Raw genomic sequence first — 24,912 nt, 5'->3', positions numbered from 1 at the left:
GAAAGAAATTGATCCTCCCACTGTATTTAATTGGTTCTCTCAAACTATGTTATGTTTAAATTTAGAAAAAATTAGAAGTGGTACTTTAAATTTGAAAAGTTATGGAGACCATTTATTCAACATTTTCATATGATGTAATATGACCCTGTGCCAAGTTCATTTGATTTCCCAGCTTTTAGCTTATGTATTTTGAGAGGACCGGAAGTGACGGCATTGATGAATACTTATTTTTGTGAGATATTATAAACAGCCCCCCCCCTTTTTTTTCTCCTTCTCTTTTTTTTGTTTCTTTTTTTTATTACTTATTAGTTATAGTTATTAGATTAGCTAGTTTTGCATTATAAAATTTTTTTGTTTTTTTTTCTTTCCTTTTCTGTTTTCTTTATATTATACATTATGAAATATTTAACTATGTCCATACATATATCTTATGGCTTAGGTCTTGGTAAACTCATATATATTGTAACTATTATGTATGTTTTTTTTTCATATGTAATGGAATGTGTATGTTGGTAATTTCTTTATCAATATATCATTTGTATTCTGTCCATATTACTAATACTAATAAAAAGATTTAGAAAGAAGATTCTATCATGTTCTATATATTATTCTATTATGGATTTATGGTTATTACTCTAATATGGCCCTTAAGGAAATAAATCTCAGGGATGTATATGGTAATCAGAAAGAACACAACAGACCCTGATCAAAATAGTTGAGCATTTTCAGCATGCTTCTTAATGTTCAACTCTAACATACTGCAGGGTATTCCTACTATACACTAACAAAATATATACTAACATACAGTTCACCTTTATGCTATTTGAATTTAGGAATTTTAAGAGTGAAGATAACCAATCACAGAAAATGCTTTTCATAATAGATTGACTAATGAAACCGAGTTTGTCCTTGAAAGAAGGAGCAAAGCAAATTATGAAGATACAAATGGGCTACAAAAGATATAAATAGGTTATGCAAGTGGACAAGATACAAATACTTTATTATCACCAAACAATTGATGCTAGAGCGTACAATCATCACAGTGATATTTGTTTCTGCGCTTTGCACTCCCTGAAGTACAAATCGAAGTAAATATAATAAAAATTTTAATTATAAATCATAATTAGAAAATAGAAAAGGGAAAGTACGGTAGTGCAAGTCAGGTCCAGATACTTGGAAGGTACTGCCCAGATCTGGGTCAGGATCTGTTCAGAAGTCTTATCACAGCTGGAAAGAAGCTGTTCCCAAATCTGGCCGTACGTATCTTCATGCTCCTGAAGTGTGAAGTGTGTTGGCTGGGTAGGACTTATCCTTGATTATCCTGGCAGCACTGCTCCGACAGCATTTGGTGTAAAGTGAGTCCAAGGATGGAAGATTGGTTTGTATGATGTGCTGGGCTAGGTTCACGATCTTCTGCAGCTTCTTCTGGTCTTGGACAGGACAACTTCTATACCAGGTTGTGATGCACCCTAGAAGAATGCTTTCTACGGTGCACCTATAAAAATTAGTGAGGGTTTTAGGGGACAGGCCAAATTTCTTCAGCTTTCTCAGGAAGTAAAGGCACTGGTGGGCCTTCTTGGCAGTGGACTCTGCTCGGTTAGACCAAGTCAGGTCATTTGTGATATTCACCCCGAGGAACTTAAAGTTTTTGACCTGTTCCACCTGCGCACCACCTATGTAGATGGGGTCATGCGGTCCACTACTCCTTCTGAAGTCAACAACCAATTCCTTTGTCTTGCTGATGTTGAGGGATAGGTTATTGTCTTCGCACCATGCCACCAGGTTCTTAATTTCCTCTCTATACTCAGACTCATCATTACCCAAGATGCGGCCTACAATTGTGGTATCATCAGCAAACTTGTATATTGAGTTCGATGGAAACTTGGCTACACAATCATGGGTGTACAGTGAGTACAGCAGGGGGCTGAGTACACAGCCTTGTGGGGCACTGGTGCTCAGAGTGATTGTAGAGGAGAGCTTGTCCTCTATCTTTACAGCCTGGGTCCTGTCTGTGAGGAAGTTGAAGATCCAGCTGCAGATCTGAGTGCTAAGACCCAGGTTCCTGAGCTTAAAAATCAGTTTATTTGGAATGATGGTATTAAAGGCAGAGCTGTAGTCGATGAAATGGAGCCTTACACATGCGTCTTTATTCTCCAGATGTTCTAACGGAGGAATGTAGTGCCAGAGAGATGGCATCTGCCGTTGACCTGTTGCTCCAGTAGGCAAATTGCAAAGCGTCAAGGTTGACCAGTAGGTTATGGTTGATGTGTTCCATAACCAATCGCTCGAAGCACTTCATAGCAATTGATGTTAGAGCCATAGGTCGGTAGTCATTCAGGCATGCCACTTTGCTTTTCTTCGGCACCGGGATTATCATTGCCTTCTTAAAACACGAGGGGATCTTAGACTGAAGCAGGGAGCAGTTGAAGATGTCAGCAAACACTCCAGCTAGCTTGCTTGCACAGGCCCGGAGAACCCGTCCCGGGACGCCATCTGGGCCCATTGCCTTCCTTGGATTTATCTTCAGATGTGGTAACAAGTAGAGGGATGAAAAATAGAGAAGGACTTTATTTAAATAGTGAGACATTAAACAGCAAGGAAATGCATAGGGATCTGTGTGTACTAGTTAAGACTCACAAAAGGCTAGTATTCAAGTAGAGTGATTAATTATTAAGCTAGTTGAATATTACTGCTCATTGTGATGGAGGGACTACAAAAGGGAACTTATGCTTTAGGGCATCTGGTGTAACAAGTACAATATTTTCTTTTTGTTTAATGGAAGACAAGTGCTGGAAGCATGTCAGAGAAGGTTTTCCAGTCTGATACCTAGGTTGGGTTGGGTAGTTCAGTTTACACTAACACCAGTGGCAGCAAGTACAGCTCCATGGCATCACCTGCCATATTCCCTAAACTTCCACGTACAGGTTTACTTTGAATTTCCATTCAATTAATTGGTGATCAGCTTCATAGTTATGCCAACTAGTTCTAGATTTCAACATAAGTGGAAAAACATTATTTCATGCATACCAAGGTGGAACATTTCAGAATCATTGACAGGGGCATCCTGAGACACAAAATTAGATAATTAGGAAAGCAATAGATAAATAGACCATTAAACCATAAGATAAAAAGGCAGAATTAGGCCATTTGGCCCATCTAGTCTTCTCTACCATTTCATCATGGCTGATTTCTCTCAGCCCCATTCTTTTGCCTTCTGCCATAGCCCTTCATGCCCTGACCAATCAGAATCCATCAACCTCTGCCTTAAATATAAAGACTGGCTTCCACAGCTGCCTGTGGCAAAGAATTCCACAGATTTACCACTCTCTAGCTATAGAAAGTCCTTCTCATCTCTGTTCTATTCTGAGGCGATGCCCTTTGTTCTAAAGACTTCCACACCATAGGAAATATCCTCTTCACATTGCTCTATCATGGCTTTTCACCATTCAATAGGTTTCAATGAGGTAACCCCTCATTCTTCTGAATTCCAGCAAATTCAGGCCCAGAGCTATAAAATGCTCTTCATGTGACATGCTGCACATCACATATTCAGTCACAGCACTGCGAGGAGTCACTTAAAAAGTAAGGAAAACAAGTTAATAATCATTCAGGAGTCAGTAACTCAGAATGTTGCAAAATCTGAAAGCCAAGCAAATTATACACCTATGAACTGCATGTGACTAAGTAGTTATTTGCCTGACGCATTTGCAAATAATACCAGTCTTCGTTTAACCCAGTGTTATTTACTTACCTATATTTTTTTGCTACAAGTCAGAAGTTTGAATAACCTTTTGCTCCTAGGGTTAGCTACAAATAATCTCATATCTAAAAGAGGGATTAGCTGACTAAGTTATTGTGAGGCTGTTCCCAATATAGCTGGGAAGAAGTAAATCCATCTTCCTGATATTTAACCAGATTAGACCTACCTTTCCTGCAACTCTAAGGATAAAAATAGGTGTTTCTGAGCTCCCTACAGGATTTACGTGTTTCTACCTCTTTATTTGTTTCCCTCTCTATGATTTCTATCTTTTCCTGACAAACATAAACAAAGTCTCTTGTGCTTGACCTTTCCTGATCTTAAAGATCTCCAATAGGTCAACCTTCAGACTTTACCTTTCTCGTGCAAAAAAAATGGTCAAAGCTTCCAGTCAGGTATAACCCCCCCCCCCCCCCCCAGTTCTATTTCATCCCATTTCCCTTTGCCTAGATTCATTACTTATTTTCCTATTGTACCTAACACCAATGAGCACATTTAAAGAAGCGCTGCCACAAGGAAGCAGCATCCACCATCAAGGAACCCCACCATCCAGACCATCATCCTCTCTTCTCACTACAACAATCTGGCAGCTGGTACAGGAGCCTCCAGGTTCAAGTACAGTTATTACCCTTCAACCATCAGCTCCTGAACCAGCATGGATAACTTCACTCACCTCAACTCTGAACTAACTCCACAAACTGTAGATTCACTTTCAAAGACTCTGCAACACATTTTCCCAGTATTATTTATATTTTATTATTTACATGATTTATCTTTGTTTGTACAGTGGTTGTTTGTCTGTCTTCATTATGTATAGCTTTTCGTAAGTTCTGTTGTATTTCTTATTTTCCTGTAAAAGTCCACAAGAAAATGAATCTCAAGATAGCGTATGGTAACTTGTTGGAGGCTTTTTGCCTCAATGACCCAGACAGCTATGTTGTCTGGAGTCAGAGCTTTAAGCTTTGGCTTTTGGTGGTCCACCAGTCCTCCAGGTGCAGAGGCTCAGGTCAGGACCAATAATTCTGACTGGCAAAGCAAAACTGTTATGGAAGCAGCAATGAAGAATCCTTCCGCATCAGTGTGTGACGGTATTTCCCAGTCTTCAACCGGGACTTGCATAGCCGACAGTAAGGAAAACTGAGAAGTAGCTACTGACACGATTTAGTAAGGCCTGAACACTGCCAGATATGTTGGACCTTCATTGCTGCCCAAATGCTAGTGGCATAACAGGAAGTTAAGTAATAGGATGAAAAAAAGCTTAAATTGATTCTAAATGTACTTGAAACATTTTACTCATTTTCCTGATGAACCATAACACCGAACTTGTTATATTACAAAACACACCCTAATAAGTTTATTGTTACCTTGCATTTTATTAGTTCTTTTCTGTTTTAATCACTCTATAAAACCTGAGGTCACACAATCAATCAACCCCAGAACCACTTATAAATTACAAAACAAAGCCATTAAAATGTTGACAGTTGAACAAGATGTATAAACATCCTATAAAGGGTGGGAAAAGAAGGTGGCAGAGAGTTGGTAAGGAACATACAAGGCCAATTTTGTTCTCTTTGATTTACTACTTTACTCTAATCAGTGGAAATGATAAATATCAAATCCTGTTAAAGAAATTAATGGAACAGCATACAAGAGTTTTTGAGAAAAGCTGCTTTCTACTTCAGAGTTGGCCAGGGATTTCAAGTTTGAGAAAACAGAAACCAAAATTATATCTGATTTTCAATGGTTGAAATTGAGAGCACTTAGGTTTAGGTAAACAGACTGCAGAAAATGTTTTAAGAAGCAGCACTGAGTGACAGTCAACATAATTTAGTTTGTTCACATTGCTGGCAATGCCATCCTTTATTGTTCATCCCATTGTCCTTGAACTGAATCATGTAGTAATCAGGACAGCCAGATATCCCTCCCCAAACCAAATGAGTTTATACAACAATCCTGTGGTTTCATAACTACCTTTCTTTTAAATTTCCAGATTTATTGACTCATTTGAATTTAAATAATCCAACTGCTCTGATAAGATTTTAATTTACATTTCTGCATCAATGGTACAGATTCTTCTTTGCTGGTCCAATAACTTGTCCATTAAACAAAATCAGATCATAAACTACTTTAAAAGCACAGGAGTCAGATTTCTTGGAGTTTGGATGACAAATTGAACACTTAGCTATACTAAAAAAGGATTTTCCTTAAAGCAACATTAAGAATCAAATCAATAGCACGCCATGCAAGCACTACATAAAGAAATGCATCACAGACTAGCTACTGAGGGATGAACTATCTGATCTTCACTCATGTAACAAACTGCTGTTCTCAGGTCTCAGTGAGGAGGAAAGACAGGCTATGGTTCCTTGCATTCATCAACATAACTGCTGAAATGAGCGGCATAGACAGAGGAAAGCTAGCACTGGGGTCAGTTCCACATCACTCCCTGTGAGACCAACATGCTGACATGTGTATAGAACAGAATACAACAGTATTTGTAAACACATGTGCCCAGCAATATTTCCATCTTATATGCTGTTCATCTATAAAAATTACTATCCAAGGCATCCATCAACAATTGCCAATCAGCAGTGAAGTAATAATGCCAAGAACATTTGACACAAACAAAAGTTATTAATTACTAAGTAGCTCAATTCCTACGATTGTCAAATAGAACATTTAATCTTTGCTGTGTTATACACACAAATTCACAGCATATCATTGTGCCATGCAACAATGATTGAAAGTAGAACAAACTGGATGCACAATTTCTAATACAACTTAGAGAAATACTGAAATTTATGGCAGACACGGCAGCTGCTCAGCCTAGAATGCACAAAATGGGCAAAGGAACATCTCAATTTATTATGAAGTCCTGTCAAATATAAAATAGGTCCCTGGTACACTTGCATCTGGGATAAGTTATCTGAACTCCATTGTGCAAACATAGAAGGCCAAATTATGTTCAACTTCCATTGAAAGTTTGAAGTTGACAGGATAAGGCTGCATGGAAAAATAAACCAAGTCACTGATGTGACAGAATAATGTTTGATTGAGAAATCTACACAGCCAAATAGCCTGCCACTGTTCACTGCTTATAGTTGCAGATAAAGAGCAAGTCAGTAAACAAATAGATGCAGATCTACATAACAGTACTGTACCAATAAGATACTGTAACTTTGCAAGAGAAAACAAGAAAATGAATTTCAAGAAGGCTTAAATATATTAATAAACAGGCACACCACTATTTAAAAAGCACAAAATCCAATCTTGCAGAACAATGCACCTAGCTATGTATAGCAGCATTTAATGTAAAGGACTTAATGAAGGGTCTCAGTCTGAGATGTTGGTTGTTTATTCGCAAAGCCAGGGCTGGCTTTGCTCTGATGTCCACACTACATATTTTAGCAGTTACATTGGTGAATGCCAAGGAACCATAGCCTGCCTTTCCTCCTCACCAGTCACTGAGTCCTGAGAAGAGCAGTTTGCTATCTGACTGAAGATCAGATAGTTCATCCCTCAGTAGCTAGTCTTTGATGCATTTATTTATGTAGTGTTTGCATGGCAAGTTACTGCTTTGATTCCTAATGCTGCTTTAAGGAAAATGCTTTTTTTGGTACAGTCAAGTGTTCAATTTGTCATCTGAACTCCAGGAAATCTGACTTCCTGTGCTTTTAAAGTAGTTTATGATCTGCAATGGACAAGTGCTGCACCAGCAAAGCAGAAATGTGAACTTTAAGCCCACCAGAGCCACTAGAGAATCTAAATTCAACTGAGTACATAAATCTGAAATTTTAAATAAGAATTGGTGTTATGAAAGCACTGCATTGTTATAAAACTCATCCAGTTCAGTTTGGGCAAGGAAGGAAATCTTCCTGTCCTACTGAGGTCCCCCAGCATTGTGTATATATTGGCCGTAATTGGCCAACTTTCTTTGAACATGAAAGGATAACACATATAAATAAAGCATTTCCTTCCACAAAACCTTTCTCCAAAAACCTTTAAAAAGATGTATCTTAAGTACAACCAATTCAATAAAATTACATCATATATTATAAGCAATATTACTTTCAATGCAAAACTAATCTCCTACAGTCCACTAAAATATGTTTTTAATTTGATATAGTTAGCATTTTTCTGCATAAATGGGGTTAAGCAATATATTTGTTATATTATTAATAACAGAAGAGATTAAAAGTGGTTAAAGTTAATAGCAATACAGTCACTTACCGAGTCTGAATCATTTTCATCATCGTAAAGGTCAAGGTCTTCTGCCTTCATGTTTGATTCCAGATTGTCAATTTCATCCTCATCGGAAGAAACAAAGAATTTAGGAACCGAGTGATCCCCCTCAAAAGAGGTGGGGGTTGTCATGACAACCTGCTTGACCTTTCATCACGGATATTAGTCATAGTTTAAAAAAGAGCAAAAGCGAGACAGTGAGAGAGAGAGAGAGAGCGAGAGAACTAAACTTCCCATAGTACTAATTCCAGCCTTGGTATCATTGCTATTCCAGTGATTTGCTGAGTTTACAATCTGTCCTTACAGCACAGTCCAGGTCTTGAATACACGTAGTAGTTCAGCTCAACCACAGACTTGCATAGGTGGAGCCTAACTAGAAATTGCTTAATAGAAGGTTTTTTCCTGCACCCTCCATAGAGCTCCTCTTCATCCCAAGAGTAACTGCAGTAGAAAGGAAACAGAAATAGAAACAAAACAATGAATTATTTTAAGTGGAAGATACCAAAATATTATTTTATGTGTCTCCAGTTCTTAATATCGCATTTTTACTTGCATCAGTTCCTTAAAAAGAAGTTTTCAAACTTTCAGCATTAAAGAATGGGCCAGTCTAGCTAAAATTATATCAGGACTCCTTTACTGCTGTTTCAAGTTTTTCCATTACACTTTATGACTTAGAAAATATAACAGTCAACACCACTGTTGTTGGCTGAATTGAAGATGGTGACAAATCAACAAATAGGAAGGAGACCGAACATCTGGCTGAGTAGTGTCACAACAACCTTTCACTCAATGTCAGCAAGACCAAGGAGATGATGATTGACTTTAGGAAGAAACTGGAGGTCCATGAGCTAGTCCTCATAAGCTGATCAGAGGTGGAGAAGGTCTGCAACTTTAAATTGCTCCGTGTTATCATTTCCGGGGATCTGTCCTGGGTCCAGCACACAAATGTAATTACAAAGACAGCATGGCTTGTATCTCTTCTTTCAAAGATTCAGCATGGTACTATCTCTTCTTTCAAAGATTCAGCATGTCATCTAAAACTCTGACAAAATTCTACAGATATGTGGCTGCATCACAGCCTGGTATGGAAACAGCAATGCCCTTGAACGGAAGGCCCTACAAAATGTAGTGGATATGGCCCAGTCCATCATGGTGAAGTCTCCTCACCAGTGAGCATATCTACACAGTGATATTGCAGGAAGGCAGCATCCATCATCAAGGACCCCCACCATTCATGCCTTGCTCTCTTCTTGCTGCTATCAGGAAAGTGGTACAGGAGCCTCACTGGGAACAGTTATTACCCTTCAACCATCAGACTCTTGAACCACAAGGGATAACTTCACTCAACCCATCACTGAACTATTTCTACACCTATGGACTCACTTTCAAAGATTCTTCATCTGATGTTCTCAAAATTTATTTATTTTTCTCTTTCTTTTTGTATTTGCACAGTTAGTTATCTTTTGCACATTGATTACCTGTCTGTCCTGTTGGGTGCGGTCTTACATTGATTCTATTGTTTCTTGTATTTACTGTGGTTGCCTGCAAGAAAATGAATCTCAGGGTTGTACAGTGTATGGTGACCCATACATGTACTTTGATAATAAATTTACTTTGAACTTTGAGAATGTAGAAACAGCCCAATACTTGTGCTAATTCAGCATAGACTGGAGATCAATTGTACCTTGTACTCAATTGCGCAGTGCTGCTCTTTGGAACTGCTACACCAACCCACTGAAAAGACTCACATCCATTTTTACCAACAATTTGAAAGTACAAGACAGCAAGAGACAGAACACTACCTTTATCCTCACCAATAGGTAGAACTCAGTGTCAGGGTACAGAACTCAGCACAAGTGAAGATGATCAAAGTTATAACGGCAGTGTGGTCACAGGAGTCAACTAATAATGAATATTTGAAATTCGGTTGTTCCCTGCAATGATGAAATCGCAATGACATTCTCTCATTTCCTTACTTCTTCCAATGTTGGTTTATCATTCCCATTACTATTAATGGAAAGGTTATACAAGAGCCTGAAGACCCACACTCAATGATTTAGGAACAACTTCTTTCCTACTGTTGTTAAATTTCTGAACAATCCATGAACATTTCTTCATTATTGTTTCTTTTTTGCACTACTTATTTTGTCATTTATACTAATTTTCTGTCCTTGCACTGCACTACTGCCACAAAACAACAAATTTCATGATGTAAGTAGGTGATAATAAAACAAATTCTAATTAATTTCCTCCACGGTTTAGATTGCTGGAATAATATCAACTGGTGAGAAATAAGGATACTCTTATTTCAATAGTTTTCATCCATTAGGAACTTAACTACTTCAGTCAAGCCCATACAGCCTTTCATCATGTTAATATGAACTGCAATTGAAACCAGACTCCAGAGACACCAGCAAGACAGCAAGAACCTATCAATCTCTGCTTTAAATGTACTTAATGACTTGGCCTCCACAGCCATCTGTGGCAATGGATTCCACAGAGTCACCACCCTCTGGTGAAAGAAATTTCTCCCCATCTCTGTTCTAGTGGGATATCCATCTATTCTGAGGCTGTGCCCTCTGGTCCTAGACTCCCCCACTATAGGAAACACCTTCTCCACATCCATCCTATTTAGGTCTTCCAAATTTCAATAGATTTCAATGAGCTCCACCTTCATTCTTCTAAACTCCAGCAAGTGCAAGCCCAGAACCTTCAAACGCTACTCAGACATTAACCCTTTTATTCCCAGGATCATTTTCATGAACTATCTCTGGACCATTTCCAATGCCTCTCCAATTAACCTTCCTCAGAACTGAAGGATTTACTAGATGCAAGGATGACTCCCCTGCTTTTCCACATATCCACTTGAGAGATTAAGCTAAGCTTCAGCTTAATTCTCTCAGTGCAACATTGAGAGTCAGATGTGCAAATCTCCAAGGTGGGGATCAGCTACAAGTATACCTCTTTGCATACTGCTGGGGGTGAGATGACCCTCCAGGACACAGCAGTAGAGCCAGATCGGTTCTGAGGCGCAGCAGTGAAGGGTAATGTCAGACAAAGCAGTAGTGATAGGGTACTTGACAGTTAGGGGAAAAAAAACAGGAGATTCTGTGGCTGCAAAAGAGAAACTAGAATGGTGCTAGGGTCCAAGATGCATCAGAGCAGCTGCAGGACATTCTCATAGTCAGAGGTCATGGTGGATATTAGTACTCGGGCAGAAAAGGGAATGAGGTCCTATGCAGTAAGTTTATAGAGCTAGGAAAGAGGCTGAAGAAAAGGACTTCCAAGGTAGTAATCTCTGAATTATTCCCAGTCCCACAAGCTAGTGCAGGTAAGAATGGGGTGATAGCACAGATGAATGAATGGATGAGGAGATGGTGCAGGGGACAGGGCTGCAGGTTCTTGAATCATTGGAATATTTTCTGGGGAAGGGGTGACCTGTACAAGAGGGACAGATTGTACCTGAACTGGAAGGGAACCAATATCCTGGCTAGGTTTGCTAATGCTACTCCGGAGGGTTTAAACTACTTCTGCAAGGGGCTGAAAACTGGAGTCCCAGGTTAGTGAGTGAAGAATCAGAAAGAAAGGTAGATGAAAAGTATTGAAATAACAGGTAAGATGGGTTGAAGTGTGTTTCAAGAAAATCTGCAGATACTGGAAAACCAAAGAAACACACACAAAATGCTGGAGGAACTCAGCAGGCCAGGCAGCATCTATTGACAAGAGTGAATAGTCAACATTTTGGGCCGAGACCCTTCATCAGGACTGGAAAAAAGATGAGAAGTTAGAGCAAGAAAATGGGGGGAAGAAGTACAAGATGGTCAATGACAGGTGAAACTGGTGAAGGGGAGCAGCTTAGGATGATGCCACCTAAAGGCTTGAATCTTCAGAAACAGCTCTATTTCTATCTTTAATATCACCATTTCTCTCTGGAAATGGTGAAGGGGGATCAATTACCAGAAGTTCAAGAAATTGATGTTCACGCCATCAGATTGGAGGCTACCCAGATGGAATACAAGGTGTTACTCCTTCAACCTAAGTGTGGCATCATCGCAGCAGTAGAGGAGGCCAATGGACTGGCATGTTGAAATGGGATTGGGAAGTAGAAGTGAAGTGGGTGGCCATCGGGAGATCCCGCTTTATCTGGCAGACAGAGCATAGGTGCTCGAAAAGGTCTCTCAATCCAGGTCAGGTCTCACCAATATACAAAAAGCTACATCGGGAGCACCAGATATAGTACAAGAGGCCAAAATTCACCTGTGAGCCTGTTGGAATCATCTACTGTAGAGGGGCTGTAGTGGATCTGGTTTTGGGTAGTGACCTTTCATTGGCTAGCAGTTAGGGAACAGTGACCACAACTACTTAACTTCCAGCATAGCTATAGATAAGGATAGGTATAGTCCTTGCAGGAGAGTTTTAAATTAGATTAGTGTAAATTACGAGGGTGGTAGGCAGGAAAGAAGAGTTAATTTTGAATACCATTTTTCTGGCAAGTCCAATTCAGACATGTGAAAGGTGTTTAAAAATCAATTGCACAGAGTACAGGAATAGTATGTTCCTGTGAAAAGGACAGACAGGGATGGAAAGATAAAAGAACCTTGGATCTCCAGACAGGGGATGAACTTAGTCAAGAAGAAAAAGGAAAAAGTACACAAAACTTCAGATGTTAGGATCAAAGTATATGATTGTAAAGAAGCCAGAAAAGAATTAAAGGCAGCAATTAGGAAAGCCAGGAGGGGCCATGAAAAGTCCTTGGCAAGTAATATTATGGCAAATCCCAAGGCATTCTATATATATGGAAAATTATATCCATATAGAAATATACATACATGGAAAATTGTGGTAAACAATCTCCACAAACAATGAAGAGGCAAGTGAAGGCAAGGCTGACCCAAGGGTCAAGGCAGGTGGGTGCGAGACAGAGCCAGAGCAAGGTTGAGGTGTGTTCCAGGAGAAGAGGGAGTTGGAATCAGAGACATAGTTGGAGCAAGTGGAGTGGAGAAAAGTTGAAGCAGAGTTGTTTTGGAGCCCAGCCACCAAAACCGCGAATGAGGTTTGATCCATCCAAGTGCCATGCCGATTTGGAAATGTCAAGTACAGGCTGGAAGCAGCCCAGCGTACATCGCTATGGTGGGACAAGGACCGTGCTTGGACAATTTAAACTTCAGGCCAGTGTCGGGACCAGAGGCGAGGATCAGGTAAGTTCTGCTCTGCAACATTTTACTCCACTCTCCTCTGTGCTGAGGCTGTATCGTGCTCTGGCTGCTCAGAGCTTACTGTCTGCAAGCTTCGCAACAATTTGCCTCTGTGTGATGGATTGAGACTGAAACTATGGGCCCACTCCGGCTGCTCCCCGCTTCAGCTTTATGGACTCAATTTCAGTCCGAATGCTGATGATTGCTTTATTGTTTGCATGATTTGTTTTGATTTTTTTCCTCTCTGCGTATTAGGTTTTTTTTAAATTGAGTTCTTTCAAGTTTCTTGTTTTGTAGCTACCTGCAAGCAGACTAATCTCAAGGTTGTATAGCTTATATACATTTTTGATAATAAAGGGCAGTTTCAACATACATCAAGAGCAAGAGAGTAAGTAGGAAGAGGGTAGGACCACTCCAAGATAAAGAGGGGAACATTTGCTTGGATGTGGAGAATATGAATGAGGTGCTTAATGAGCACTTTGCTTTAGTACTTACCAAGGGAAAAGATATGGAGGACCAGGAGATCAGTGCTGAGTGTATAAATACGTTGCAGCATTTAGAGCAGGAAGTGTTAGACCTCCTAATGAGTACTACGTTGGAGAAGTCCCCAAGGCCTGATGGGATTTACCCTAGGTTATCGAAGGAGGCAAGAAACAATATTGACCAGTATCTGCATGTCCTCTCTAGCCACAAGTGACATCACAGGGGACTGGTAAATGGCTAATTTCATACCTCTGAGAAGGGAACAATGAAAAATCCTGCAAACTATAAACCAGTGAGTTTCATGTCAGTTGTAGGAAAATTGCTGAAGAAAATTATTAGGGATAGGATTTATGAACATTCAGAAACCCATAGCCTAATTAGGGAGAGCCAGCATGGCTTTGTGTTGGGCAGGTCATGTCTTACCAACTAGACTGACAAGGTGATGAGAGAGATTGATGAAGGTAGGGCAGTGGATGTTGTCAACATGTATTCTAGTAAGGCATTTTTAACAAAGTCCCTCATGGAATATTAATCCAGAAGATTATGTTGCATGGGGTCCACTGTGAATTGGTTATTTGGATTCAGCACTGGCTTGCACATAGAAGGTAAAGGTTAGCGGTTGAAGGGACTCTTTTCACCTGGAGATCTGTAATTAGTGGTGTTTACAGTGCTAGGACCTCTGCTGTTTGTGATGTATATAAATGACCAGGATGAAAATGTAGGTGAGTGGATCAGTAAACTTGCAGATGACACCAAGATTGATGGAGTTGTGGATAGTGTAGAAGACTGGCAAAGAATGCAGCACGATATGAATCAGTTGCAGATATGGGCAGAAAAATGGCAGATAGAGTTTAATCCAGTTAAGTGTGAGGTGTTACACCTAGGACAAATGCAAGAATACAGTACACTGTTAAGGGCAAGGTCATTAACAATGTTACTGAGCAGTTAGAACTTGGGATACAAGTTCATAGCTCCAAGAAAGTGGCTACACAGGTCGAAAGGATTGATAAGGAGGCTTATAGAAAGCTTGTTTTTATTAGCTGAGGCATTGAGTTCAAAAGTCAAGAGGTTATGTTGCAATTTTATAAAATTCTGATTAGGCCACATCGGGAGTATTGCATACAGTTCTGGTCTCTCCACCTTAAAAAGATATTGAGGCTTCAGAGAGGGTGCAGAAGAGGTTTACCAGGATGCTGTCTAACTTAGAGGGCAAATGTTATCGTGAGAAGTTGGACAAAATTGGGTTGTCTCTTTGGAGCAGCAGAGGCTGAGGGAGAGATCTGATGGAGGATTTCAAGATTATGATAGGCATAGATAGAGTAGACAGTGAGTGCCTTGTTCCCAGGGTAGAAATGTCTAATACAAGAATGCATGCAGTGTAATTAAGATGGGCTAGAGTTCAAAAGAGATATGAGGGGTATGTTTTATTTTACTCAGAGTGGTGGATGCCTGGAATGTGTTCCCTGGTGTGGTAGAGGCAAATAATTTAGGAGGCTTTTAGAGACATTTCGATAGGGACATGAATGAGGAAGATGCAGGGATATGGACATTGAGTAGGTAGGAGGGATTAGGGTTTGGGTGTTTTCGATTTACTTTTTAGCTGGTTTGGCACAACATTGTAGGCCAATGGGCTTGTTTCTGTACTATACTGTTCTATGTTCTACGCAAGTACTCACTGTGGGGAAAGAAAAACTATTTCAACAGAATTTTCTCAAAACAAGCTTAAAAACATCAATATTTTAACAGGACAACAGTATTCCTGTACATTTATGCAGTCATCAGAAACTTATAATACACACTCTATCCTGAGGGGCCATTTTTCCATGCAGCAGGTGGTAAGGTTAATCGAACAAGTTGCCAGAGGGAGTGGTAAAGGCAAATAAAATGAGTGTTTAAAAGACCTTTGGACAGTTACATGGATAGAGAAGGTAAAAGTTAAAGACAAATTTATTGTTACATGTACGCACAGATGCAACGAAAAACTTGTAGCAGTATCACAGCACACATCATACAAGCAGCATTCATAAAAATAGCATAAAACATAAATTATGTTTTTTACAAGGAAGAACAATTAAAACAAAAAAATGATTTAGTGCAGAGTGATCAAAGTGGGGCCAAACCAGGGAAAAGGGGCCTAACTCGGCTAGACGTTTTGGTTGGCTTGGATCAGTTGGACTGAAGGACCTAATTTTGTGCTGTAATATGCAAAGCCTCAAAGTTGGGTTTGGTAATTGAACAAATGAACTACAATGCCTACTCTCAAAACATTTGTGGCTGTGACCCACTGCATCAGCAGTCCCACAAGTCATGCTAATTACAAACCCAAGCCATAAACCAACAGATTCCCAGAGTTAGCAACATTCCTTCTGCCCATTCAGATGATTCAGCATTAAGACCACAAGTGCGTGACTAACTACACCCTCAGTGTATCTCCCGTGGCAGCTAATAAGCTAGGGATAATATTGCACCTTTAATTTAAAAGGCTCCAGGTTGACCCATCACAACTTAGTTTATGGAAAAATCACTCGTGCATTTCTCTCTCACCCTGAAGAAAATAAAATGCATAGCAAGTGACAACTAGCTGTCGACTATCACAGCCAATTCAGAATCAGATTTAATATCACTAGCATACAGTATGTTGTGAAATTTGTTGTTTTGCAGCAGCACATTGCATAAATAATAAAAACTATAAATTACAATAAATATGTTAAAAGAGAAAATTAAGTAAGTACATAGTGCAAAAAAAGAGGGGAGATAGTGAGATAGTGTTCATGGATTCATTGTTAATTCAGAAATCTAAAGGCGTAGGGGAAGAAGCTGTTCCTGAAATGTTGAGTGTGTCTTCAGGCTACCATACCACCTCCTTGATGGTTCCAGCAGATCTGGGTAGGAGGAGAGAGCATGGGGTGGGGGGTGGTGGGAATGGAAGAAACAGCATTTCTGTGGAATTCATCTGCAACAGAAATCCTAAAACCCTAATCTTGAAATAATCAGCATGTTCACAGAATTCATATTCAGCATCATTTTACTGTCATACACACCAAGGTGTAATGAAATTCCTTGTCGTCACCAATCCTGCCATCCAGGATTCCAGTGTGATCATTTACCATAAGAGAATTCATAAACTCTGAGACCTTCCATTGGTCGGGGTTGACTATGGATGTTGCATCCCAGCTGTCTATTTGATATGCAAACCAACACACAAGCCAAGGCTATATGATTTGGAGAGCAAGCTGTTGCCCATACTGCAGACTCCTGCTCCACACACAGTTGATGAATCCAAAGAAACAGCAGAGATCAATACGGTTTAGAACCTACATAAAAATGTGAATAAATGCAAGCAAATTTAATTACAGCTGTTAATGTCCTTTAGACAATCAGTGCCAACTTTATTAGATACAGGAGGTACATAATAGTGGACTCTGAGTGCACTTCTGTATATCATAGAGCACTGCAGCACAGAAACAGGTCGTATGGCCCCATTTACTCCATGTTGAACAATTAATCTGCCAAATATGTTAGTGATCTAATGCTGCTTTCACCCAGCCACTTCAAGGTTCAATATATTGTGTGTTCAGAGATGCTCTTCTGCACACCACTGTTTTAACATGTGGTTATGGAGTTGCTGTCACCTTCCTGTCAGCTTGTACTAGTCTGGCCATTCTTTACTGACCTTGCTCATTAAACAAAGTGTTTTCACTCACAGAACTGCCTCTCACTGGATGTTTCATGTTTTTACACCATTCACTGTAAACTCCAGAGAATGCTGTGCGTGAAAGTCCCAAGAGATGAGCAGTTTCTGAGACATGCATTAATGAGCAAATATATAGGTATACCTAATAAATTGGCCTCAATGTACATCTCCCATGCAAACATTGCCCAACTTTGCCTCTCTATTCGTCTTATTTTATTTAGAGAAATGACATGCTAACAGGCCCTTCCAGCCCAGCAAACCCACACAGCCCAGTTATACTCATGTGACCAATAAGACTATAAGACCACAAGACACAGGAGCAGAATGAGACCATTTGGCTGCTCTGCCATTCAATTGTGACTGATCCTTCCCCCCCCCCACCCCCACAGCCCCCTCCCCGGCCTTCTCCCCATAAGCTTGATGTTGTATCCATTCAAGAATCTAACAAGCTCTGCCTTAAGTACACCCAACAACCTGGCCTCCACAGCTGTATATGGTAATAACTTCCAGAAGTTCACCACCCTCTGGCTAAAGAAATTTCTTCACATCTCTGTTTTAAGTGGATGCCCCTCCATCATGAGGATGTGCCCTCTTGAACTTGACTCCCTATGGGAAACATCCTTTTCACAACTACCATGTCAAGGCTTTAACATTTGAAAGATTTCAATGGGATCCCCCCCCCCATAATTCTACATTCCACTGAGTACAGACCCAGAGCTATCAAAAGTTCCTTATATGATAATCCTTTCATTCCCAGAATCACTTATGAAACTCCTCTGAATGCTCTCCAATACCAGCCTACGAGGAGCTCAAAACTTCGCAATATTCGAAGTAAGGCCTCACCAGTGCCTTATAAAGCTCAGCATCATATCCCTGCCAACCCAGCGAACCCAGAGTTCTTGCATTCTAGACCTCTTGAAATGAATGCTAACACTGCATTTGCCTTCCTCACCATTGTCTCCCAAGTCCCTTTGCATCTCATATTTTTGGAATTCCCCCCCCCCATTTAGAAAATAGTCTGCACATTTATTTCTTCTACCAAAGTGCGTGACCGTGCATTTTCCAACATTGTACTTCATGAGCCACTTTCTTGCCCATTCTCTTAATCTGTCCTTCTACAGCCTACCCAACACCAAACCCTGTGGAACATCACTAGTTACTGACAGCCAACCAAAAAAGGATCTTTTTATTCCCACTCGCTGCCTCCTACAGACAATGCTCTAACTATGCCAGTAACTTTCCTGTAATATGATGGGCTCTTAACTTGGTAAGCAGCATTATGTATGGCACCTCATCAAAGGCCTTCTGAAAGTCTAAACAACATCCACCACATCTCCGATTTCTATCCTACTTGTAATCTCCTCCAAGAATTCCAAAAGGTTCATCAGGCAAGATTTTTCCTTATGGAAACCATGCTGACTTTGCCTTACCCTATCCTGTGTCACCAGGTACTCCATAACATTCTTAACAACTGACTCCAACCACTGAGGTCAGACTAACAAGTTTATAATTGCCTTTCTGCTGCCTTCCTCCTTTCATACCACTGTAATTTCCTCTACTCCACTAAAACACTTATGTCAGATTTTACTTTCTCCCTATCAAATTTCAAGTTGAACTCAATCATATTGTGATCACTTTCTCTTAAGGGTTATTTTACCTTAGTCTCCCTAATCACCTCCAGTTCATTACATAACCCCCAATCCAGTATTGATAACTCCCTGGAAGGCTCAACAAAAAAAAACTGCTCTCAAAAGTCAACTCATTAGGTATTCAACAAACTCACTCTCTTGAGATCTACTACCAACCTGATTTTCCCCAATCCACTTGCATGTTGAAATCGCCCATGACTATCATAACATTGCCCTTTTGACATGCTTTTTCTATTTCCCGTTGTAATCTGTGGTCCACATCCCAGCTATTGTTAGGAGGCCTGTATACAAAATGACATCAGGGTCCTTTTACTCTTGCATTTTCTTAACTCAAACCACAAGGATTCAACATCTGATCCTACGTTATATCTTTCTACTGATTCAAAGCTATTTTTTATCAGTAGAGTCCCCCCACCGCCTCTACCTTCCTATCCCTCTGATACAATTTAACTTGATAATCTGCACGTTTTTGGAATGTGAGATTAAACCAGACCACCCACAAAAAACCCAAGTGGCCATGGGGAGAACAACAAGCTCTACTGGTATACTCGCCGCATGACCACATGGGTTTCTTCCAATATATTGATCAAGGTTTCCAAGAACAATGCTACTTTGAAACAACATTGCTCTCCTGCACAGACTCCCATTCTCTGCATAAAATGGAACTCATCCAGGACTCTAGTGTCACATTTTAATTCCCAAAGAGTGCCTTTACCATCATTCCTGCACTTACTGACGACACAGTGGTTGCCTGAAATGCTGATTTCAAAATTTTCATCCTTGCTTTGAAATATCCACAGGGGATCACCCCTCCACATCTCTAGTCTCCAGCACTATGACAACACTTTCCAGATTTCTGACCTTCTGCACATTTCTCATTTGAATCATATTGGAACTGCTGCATCACGTCATATAAGACAGTGATAATAAACCTGATTCTGCCATCACCCTAAGCTCTGGAAGATCTCCCTCTTTGATAAGCTTTTGGCCATCCATCCTAATATTTTTAACTATGCTCCCATAAGCAACCTCGACTATTTTGCACAAGTAAAATGTATCACAATCTAGAATTGCCACTGAAATCAGGAGTAAAACCATTAACTGGTATTTTCTGCCATTTCAGACACATGTTGACAAACATACTCTCTCCACAGTCACTGCACTGAGAATCAGATTATTCAGGACTGGCACCAGAACATGACAATTTATGAACTGTATAGCTTAAATATGGTTGGGTACCACTAATCCTTAAGGGACAAAGCCCCTTTTTTTTGCTTGACCCACTAACCCACTTAGTGGGCTGTTGGGTAATGTTGGGGGGGGGGGATTACCAAAAGGCCAAGAAATCAATGTTCAAGCCATCAGGCTGGAGGCTACCCAGACAGAATATAAGGTGTTGTTCCTCCAACCTGAGTGTGGCCTCATTGCAACAGTAGAGGATGAGGCCACTACATGAAATGACCTACTGAGTTCCACCAGCATTTTGTGTGTGTTGCTTGGATTTCCAACATCTGCAGATTTTCTCCTGTTTGTGATTAGAAACCATAACTACAAGAAAAAATTGCAAACAGATATGTCAGTGCAAAGTATCACTTGAACTTCAATGCAGAGGGGATCATTGGTATTTCTCTTCTACCCAGAAGTATTTATCAGGAGTGCTGCATATGCAGGGCCCTTAGCATTGTTAATGATCCCTCCAATCTGTCTAACAAATTCTTTGACCCCAATCATGAGGCAGGAGATATCGTAGCATTAGGACAAGAACTGTTAGGATGGGAAACAGCTTCTTTAATAAGACTACTGAACTCCCTGCAACCACTAGGTCGCATCTTGTATGAAGCACTAGTAGCTTTATACTGTTTAACTTGTGTCATAAATGCACATTATTTGTTACTTTATCTGTTGTAATATTATTTTACATGTAAGGTACATGAGTTTTATGTACTGTGTTGTGCACTTTGGTTCAGAGGAACATTGTTTCATTTGGCGATACCACAGTTAATTACAATAAACTGAGCTTGAACTTGATTTCCTCTCTTTCATCATGGAATTGCAATTTTAAAAAATAAAATTGTCCTACATCATGCAGACAAATCTATTGTGATAAAATTAATGCATGTGAAACTGAAACAATAAGCAGAAAAATGGGAAAAACCTCACAGATCAGGGAACACCCATGGAAAGAGAAACATAACAGATATGGAGATATTCAGATATTCAGCATATGGAATTGGACTTGCTAGTTCATTACATTAAGATGTAATACAGATAATTTAATCAAAGGAGTAAGGCAAAAATTTGTTCCCAAAAGTCATGCAGTTTACTGAATCACACTGAATCACACTGAAGAGTTAATATGGTTGGAAGATATCTTTGTGTCATCTGTAAATGTTGATGCCATTATCAGAAGCAGTAATCTGGCTTGTATCCTGGGCCATGCAATGAGAGGAGGAGGAATTTAAACAAAGTACGTAAGCTGAAATGGCAATATTATTTCTATTACCCAGATATCCAAATGTGCACTTTAACTCTCCCAGACTCTGGGTGAAGAAATTTCCTCTTCCCCACCTTTTATTTTGAGATTGTGATCCCTAGTTCCAGACACCTCAGCCAAGGAGTACAGCAACTCCACGTCTAGTCTGCTGTTTAAAATTTTATATGGTTTCAATAAGATTACCATTGTCTTCTAAACTCAAGCTCGCCTGCCTAATTTCTCCTCCAGTAACAAACCCACCATCATATAAATCAACCCAGTGAATCTTCACTCCAATCACATGCTACCTTAGGGAGACTGAATCATTTCATTAATATTCCTCATACCATCACCCTATATAGTTGGAACAAGACATCCCTACCCTTGTACTCATGTGATCTTACAATAAAGGGCAGCATCCTATTTGCTATCCTGACTGCACATTCACTTCCAGAGATTAACATAAGGGACAGTCTAGACATTCTGTACAAGCCAGACAGTTGGGATTCAGAATGCAAGGTTGGACAGTACAATGCTATCGTCATGAAGAATAGCAACTGAAATCCAACCATTGAGTTGGACAAACACGAGGAAATCTGCAGATGCTGGAAATTCAAGCAACACACACAAGATTCCAGTGGAACACAGCAGGCCAGGCAGCGTCTACAGGGAGAAGCACTGTTGACATTTCGGGCCAGGACCCTTCCTCAGGACTAACTGAAAGGAAAGATAGTAAGAGATTTGAAAGTAGGAGGGGGAGGGGGAAATGCAAAATTTATAGGAGAAGACTGGGGGTGGGGTGAAGCTGAGAGCCGGAAAGGTGATTAGCAAAAGGGATACAGAGCTGGAGAAGGGAAAGGATCATGGGATGGGAGGCCTAGGGAGAAAGAAAGGGGGAGGGGAACACCAGAGGAAGATGGAGAACAGGCAGAGTGATGGGCAGAGAGAGAGAAAAAAAAAGGGTGGGGGGGAAAAAGCTAAATATATCAGGGATGGAGTAAGAAGGGGAGGAGGGGAATTAACGGAAGTTAGAGAAGTCAATGTTCATGCCATCAGGTTGGAAGATACCCAGCCGGTACATAAGGTGTTGTTCCTTCAACCTGAGTGTGGCTTCATCTTGACAGTAGAGGAGGCCATGGATAGACATATCAGAATGGGAATGGGACGTGGAATTAAAATGTATGGCCACTGGGAGATCCTGCTTTCTCTGGCGGACCGAGTGTAGGTGTTCAGCAAAACTGTCTCCCAGTCTGCATTGAGTCTCACCAATATATAAAAGGCCACACCGGATGCAGTATACCACACCAGCCAACTCACAAGTGAAGTGTCACCTCACCTAGAAGGACTGTCTAGGGCCCTGAATGATGATGAGGGAGGAAGTGTAAGGGCAGGTGTAGCACTTGTTCCGCTTACAAGGATAAGTGCCAGGAGGGAGATCGGTGGGAAGGGATGGGGGGGGATGAATGGACAAGGGAGCGATGTAGGGAGCGATCTCTGCAGAAAGAGGGGGGAGGGAAAGATGTGCTTGGTAATGGGATCCCGTTGGAGGTGGCAGAAGTTACAGAGAATTATACGTTGGACCCAGAGGCTGGTGGGGTGGTAGGTGAGGACAAGGGGAACCCTATCCCGAGTGGGGTGGCGGGCAGATGGGATGAGGGCAGATGTGCGGGAAATGGGAGAGATGCATTTGAGAGCAGAGTTGATGGTGGAAGAAGGGAAGCCCCTTTGTTTAAAAAAAGAAAGACATCTCCTTCGTCCTGGAATGAAAAGCCTCATCCTGAGAGCAGATGCAGCAGAGACGGAGGAATTGCGAGAAGGGAATAGCATTTTTGCAAGAGACAGGGTGGGAAGAGGAATAGTCCAGGTAGCTGTGAGAGTCTGTAGGCTTATAGTAGATATCAGTAGATAAGCCGTCTCCAGAGATGGAGACAGAAAGATCAAGAAAGGGGAGTGAGGTGTCAGAAATGGACCAGGTAAATTTGAGGGCAGGGTGAAAGTTGGAGGCAAAGTTAATGAAGTCAACAAGCTCAGCATGCGTGCAGGAGGCAGCGCCAATGCAGTTGTCAATGTAGTGAAGGAAAAGAGCGGGACAGGTATCCTTTTGAACTTTTTTTGTCATTTTCTTTTAATTAATTATTGTACAGAGCCTTCTGGGACCAACTTACAGTGATAAAGTTGCTTCCAGATCAAATAGCCACCCGATTTAACAGATCCATCATAGTTTCAGATTTCAAATGGAAGCATCACATGAATTTCATTTTTACCAAGTTGCCTGCATAAGAAATACCGACCCATTTCTATTACCAAGAACCCTAAAGTCAGAACATGATGACTATGAAGAGCAAAGTTCATTCTCACTGCACAAAAATATAAGAATTAATAATTAGCCAGAATCTCAAGAAAATCTGCTGGATTTTTTTAATGTCCATCTTACATTACCTAATTCTATCAGCTTTATCCCCTCTCCCTTATACTGTCCTAAATGCATTGATACTATTTTCCAATCACTTCCTGCAGGAAAATATTCCAAATTCTCACCACTTACTTAGTAAATGAGTTTCTTACAAACTTCCTGTTCGATTTCTTGGTGACCATCTAAAGCTGATGGTCTCTAGATATGCTCTTCCCCACAAAAAGAGTCGTTCTTTTCTGTATTTCTCATTAAAATCTTCATAATTTTAAAAGCTTTTCTCAAGATGGAATAGCATCAAATTAATAATCAAACTACCTAGAACACTATTAACATTTTTCCCAATTTAGACCAAACATACCAGCAGAAATCTCTAATGTATTTTCCATAAACATGACCCTATGTAGGTTTCTTTCTAGATACTTAAGTTCACAGCTGAAATCAATCTATATTGTATTTCCAATATCGTAGCTTTTTAAAAATGCATACTTCACTTTATATGATTATACAAAGGTACTGTTTGTCAGCAAGTCTGTGAAAAAAAATCCAGAAATAGAAAATTTAAACATTACGAGCAACATGAAATGCAGTTTTAGCACTTCAATAAATTACAGGGGGATAAATATACAGCATGTTATTTCCTGAACTCAGTCAGGAAAACGAAAATACAAGATACCATATTAGTTACTGTAAATGAAAATGTGCAAAACATAACTGAAATACATTATTATCCTTTGAAATACACAGCAGCAATAGAATAATCCAAATATAATTCCTGCACACAGTTGTTCCAATCTACATTGTAAAACAGACTCAGTGACACCCGACCTATTACACCAACCCCATTCCTCCATTTTAAAATAAGTTCTATTGAAGTCTCAACTAAGATCTCAAATAATGAGGCTCCACTATATTACAGTTCACACTTGTTTGTAATATTTCCTACAATAGAAAAGGTCACTCAGAAGGCTATCCTGTCTTTCCTCGCAAATATCAGTTCTATTTTTTA

General features: G+C 40.2%; 1 protein-coding gene across 11 annotated transcripts in view; it reads right to left on the bottom strand.

The window, feature by feature from the left end:
- The window catches only part of ppip5k1a (diphosphoinositol pentakisphosphate kinase 1a), a 254,160-nt gene that overhangs the window by 215,268 nt on the left and 13,980 nt on the right, over nucleotides 1-24,912 (bottom strand). For 10 of the 11 annotated variants that reach the window (XR_009507178.1, XM_059945943.1, XM_059945945.1 and 7 more), the window contains exon 2: nucleotides 7,988-8,440. The exons of the other annotated variant lie outside the window; for it this stretch is intronic. Coding sequence is in view for 9 of the 10 variants with exons in the window: in XM_059945943.1 (XP_059801926.1) it covers nucleotides 7,988-8,131 (144 nt within the window). In the remaining variant the exon portion in view is untranslated. The remainder of the gene's footprint in view (nucleotides 1-7,987; nucleotides 8,441-24,912) is intronic. 11 annotated transcript variants of the gene reach the window in all.

Source organism: Hypanus sabinus, chromosome 21 (assembly GCF_030144855.1).
Source record: "Hypanus sabinus isolate sHypSab1 chromosome 21, sHypSab1.hap1, whole genome shotgun sequence".
Classification (NCBI taxonomy): Eukaryota; Metazoa; Chordata; class Chondrichthyes; order Myliobatiformes; family Dasyatidae; genus Hypanus; species Hypanus sabinus.
Note: the sequence above shows the minus strand (reverse complement) of the source record. Positions and strands in the feature narration are given on the sequence as shown.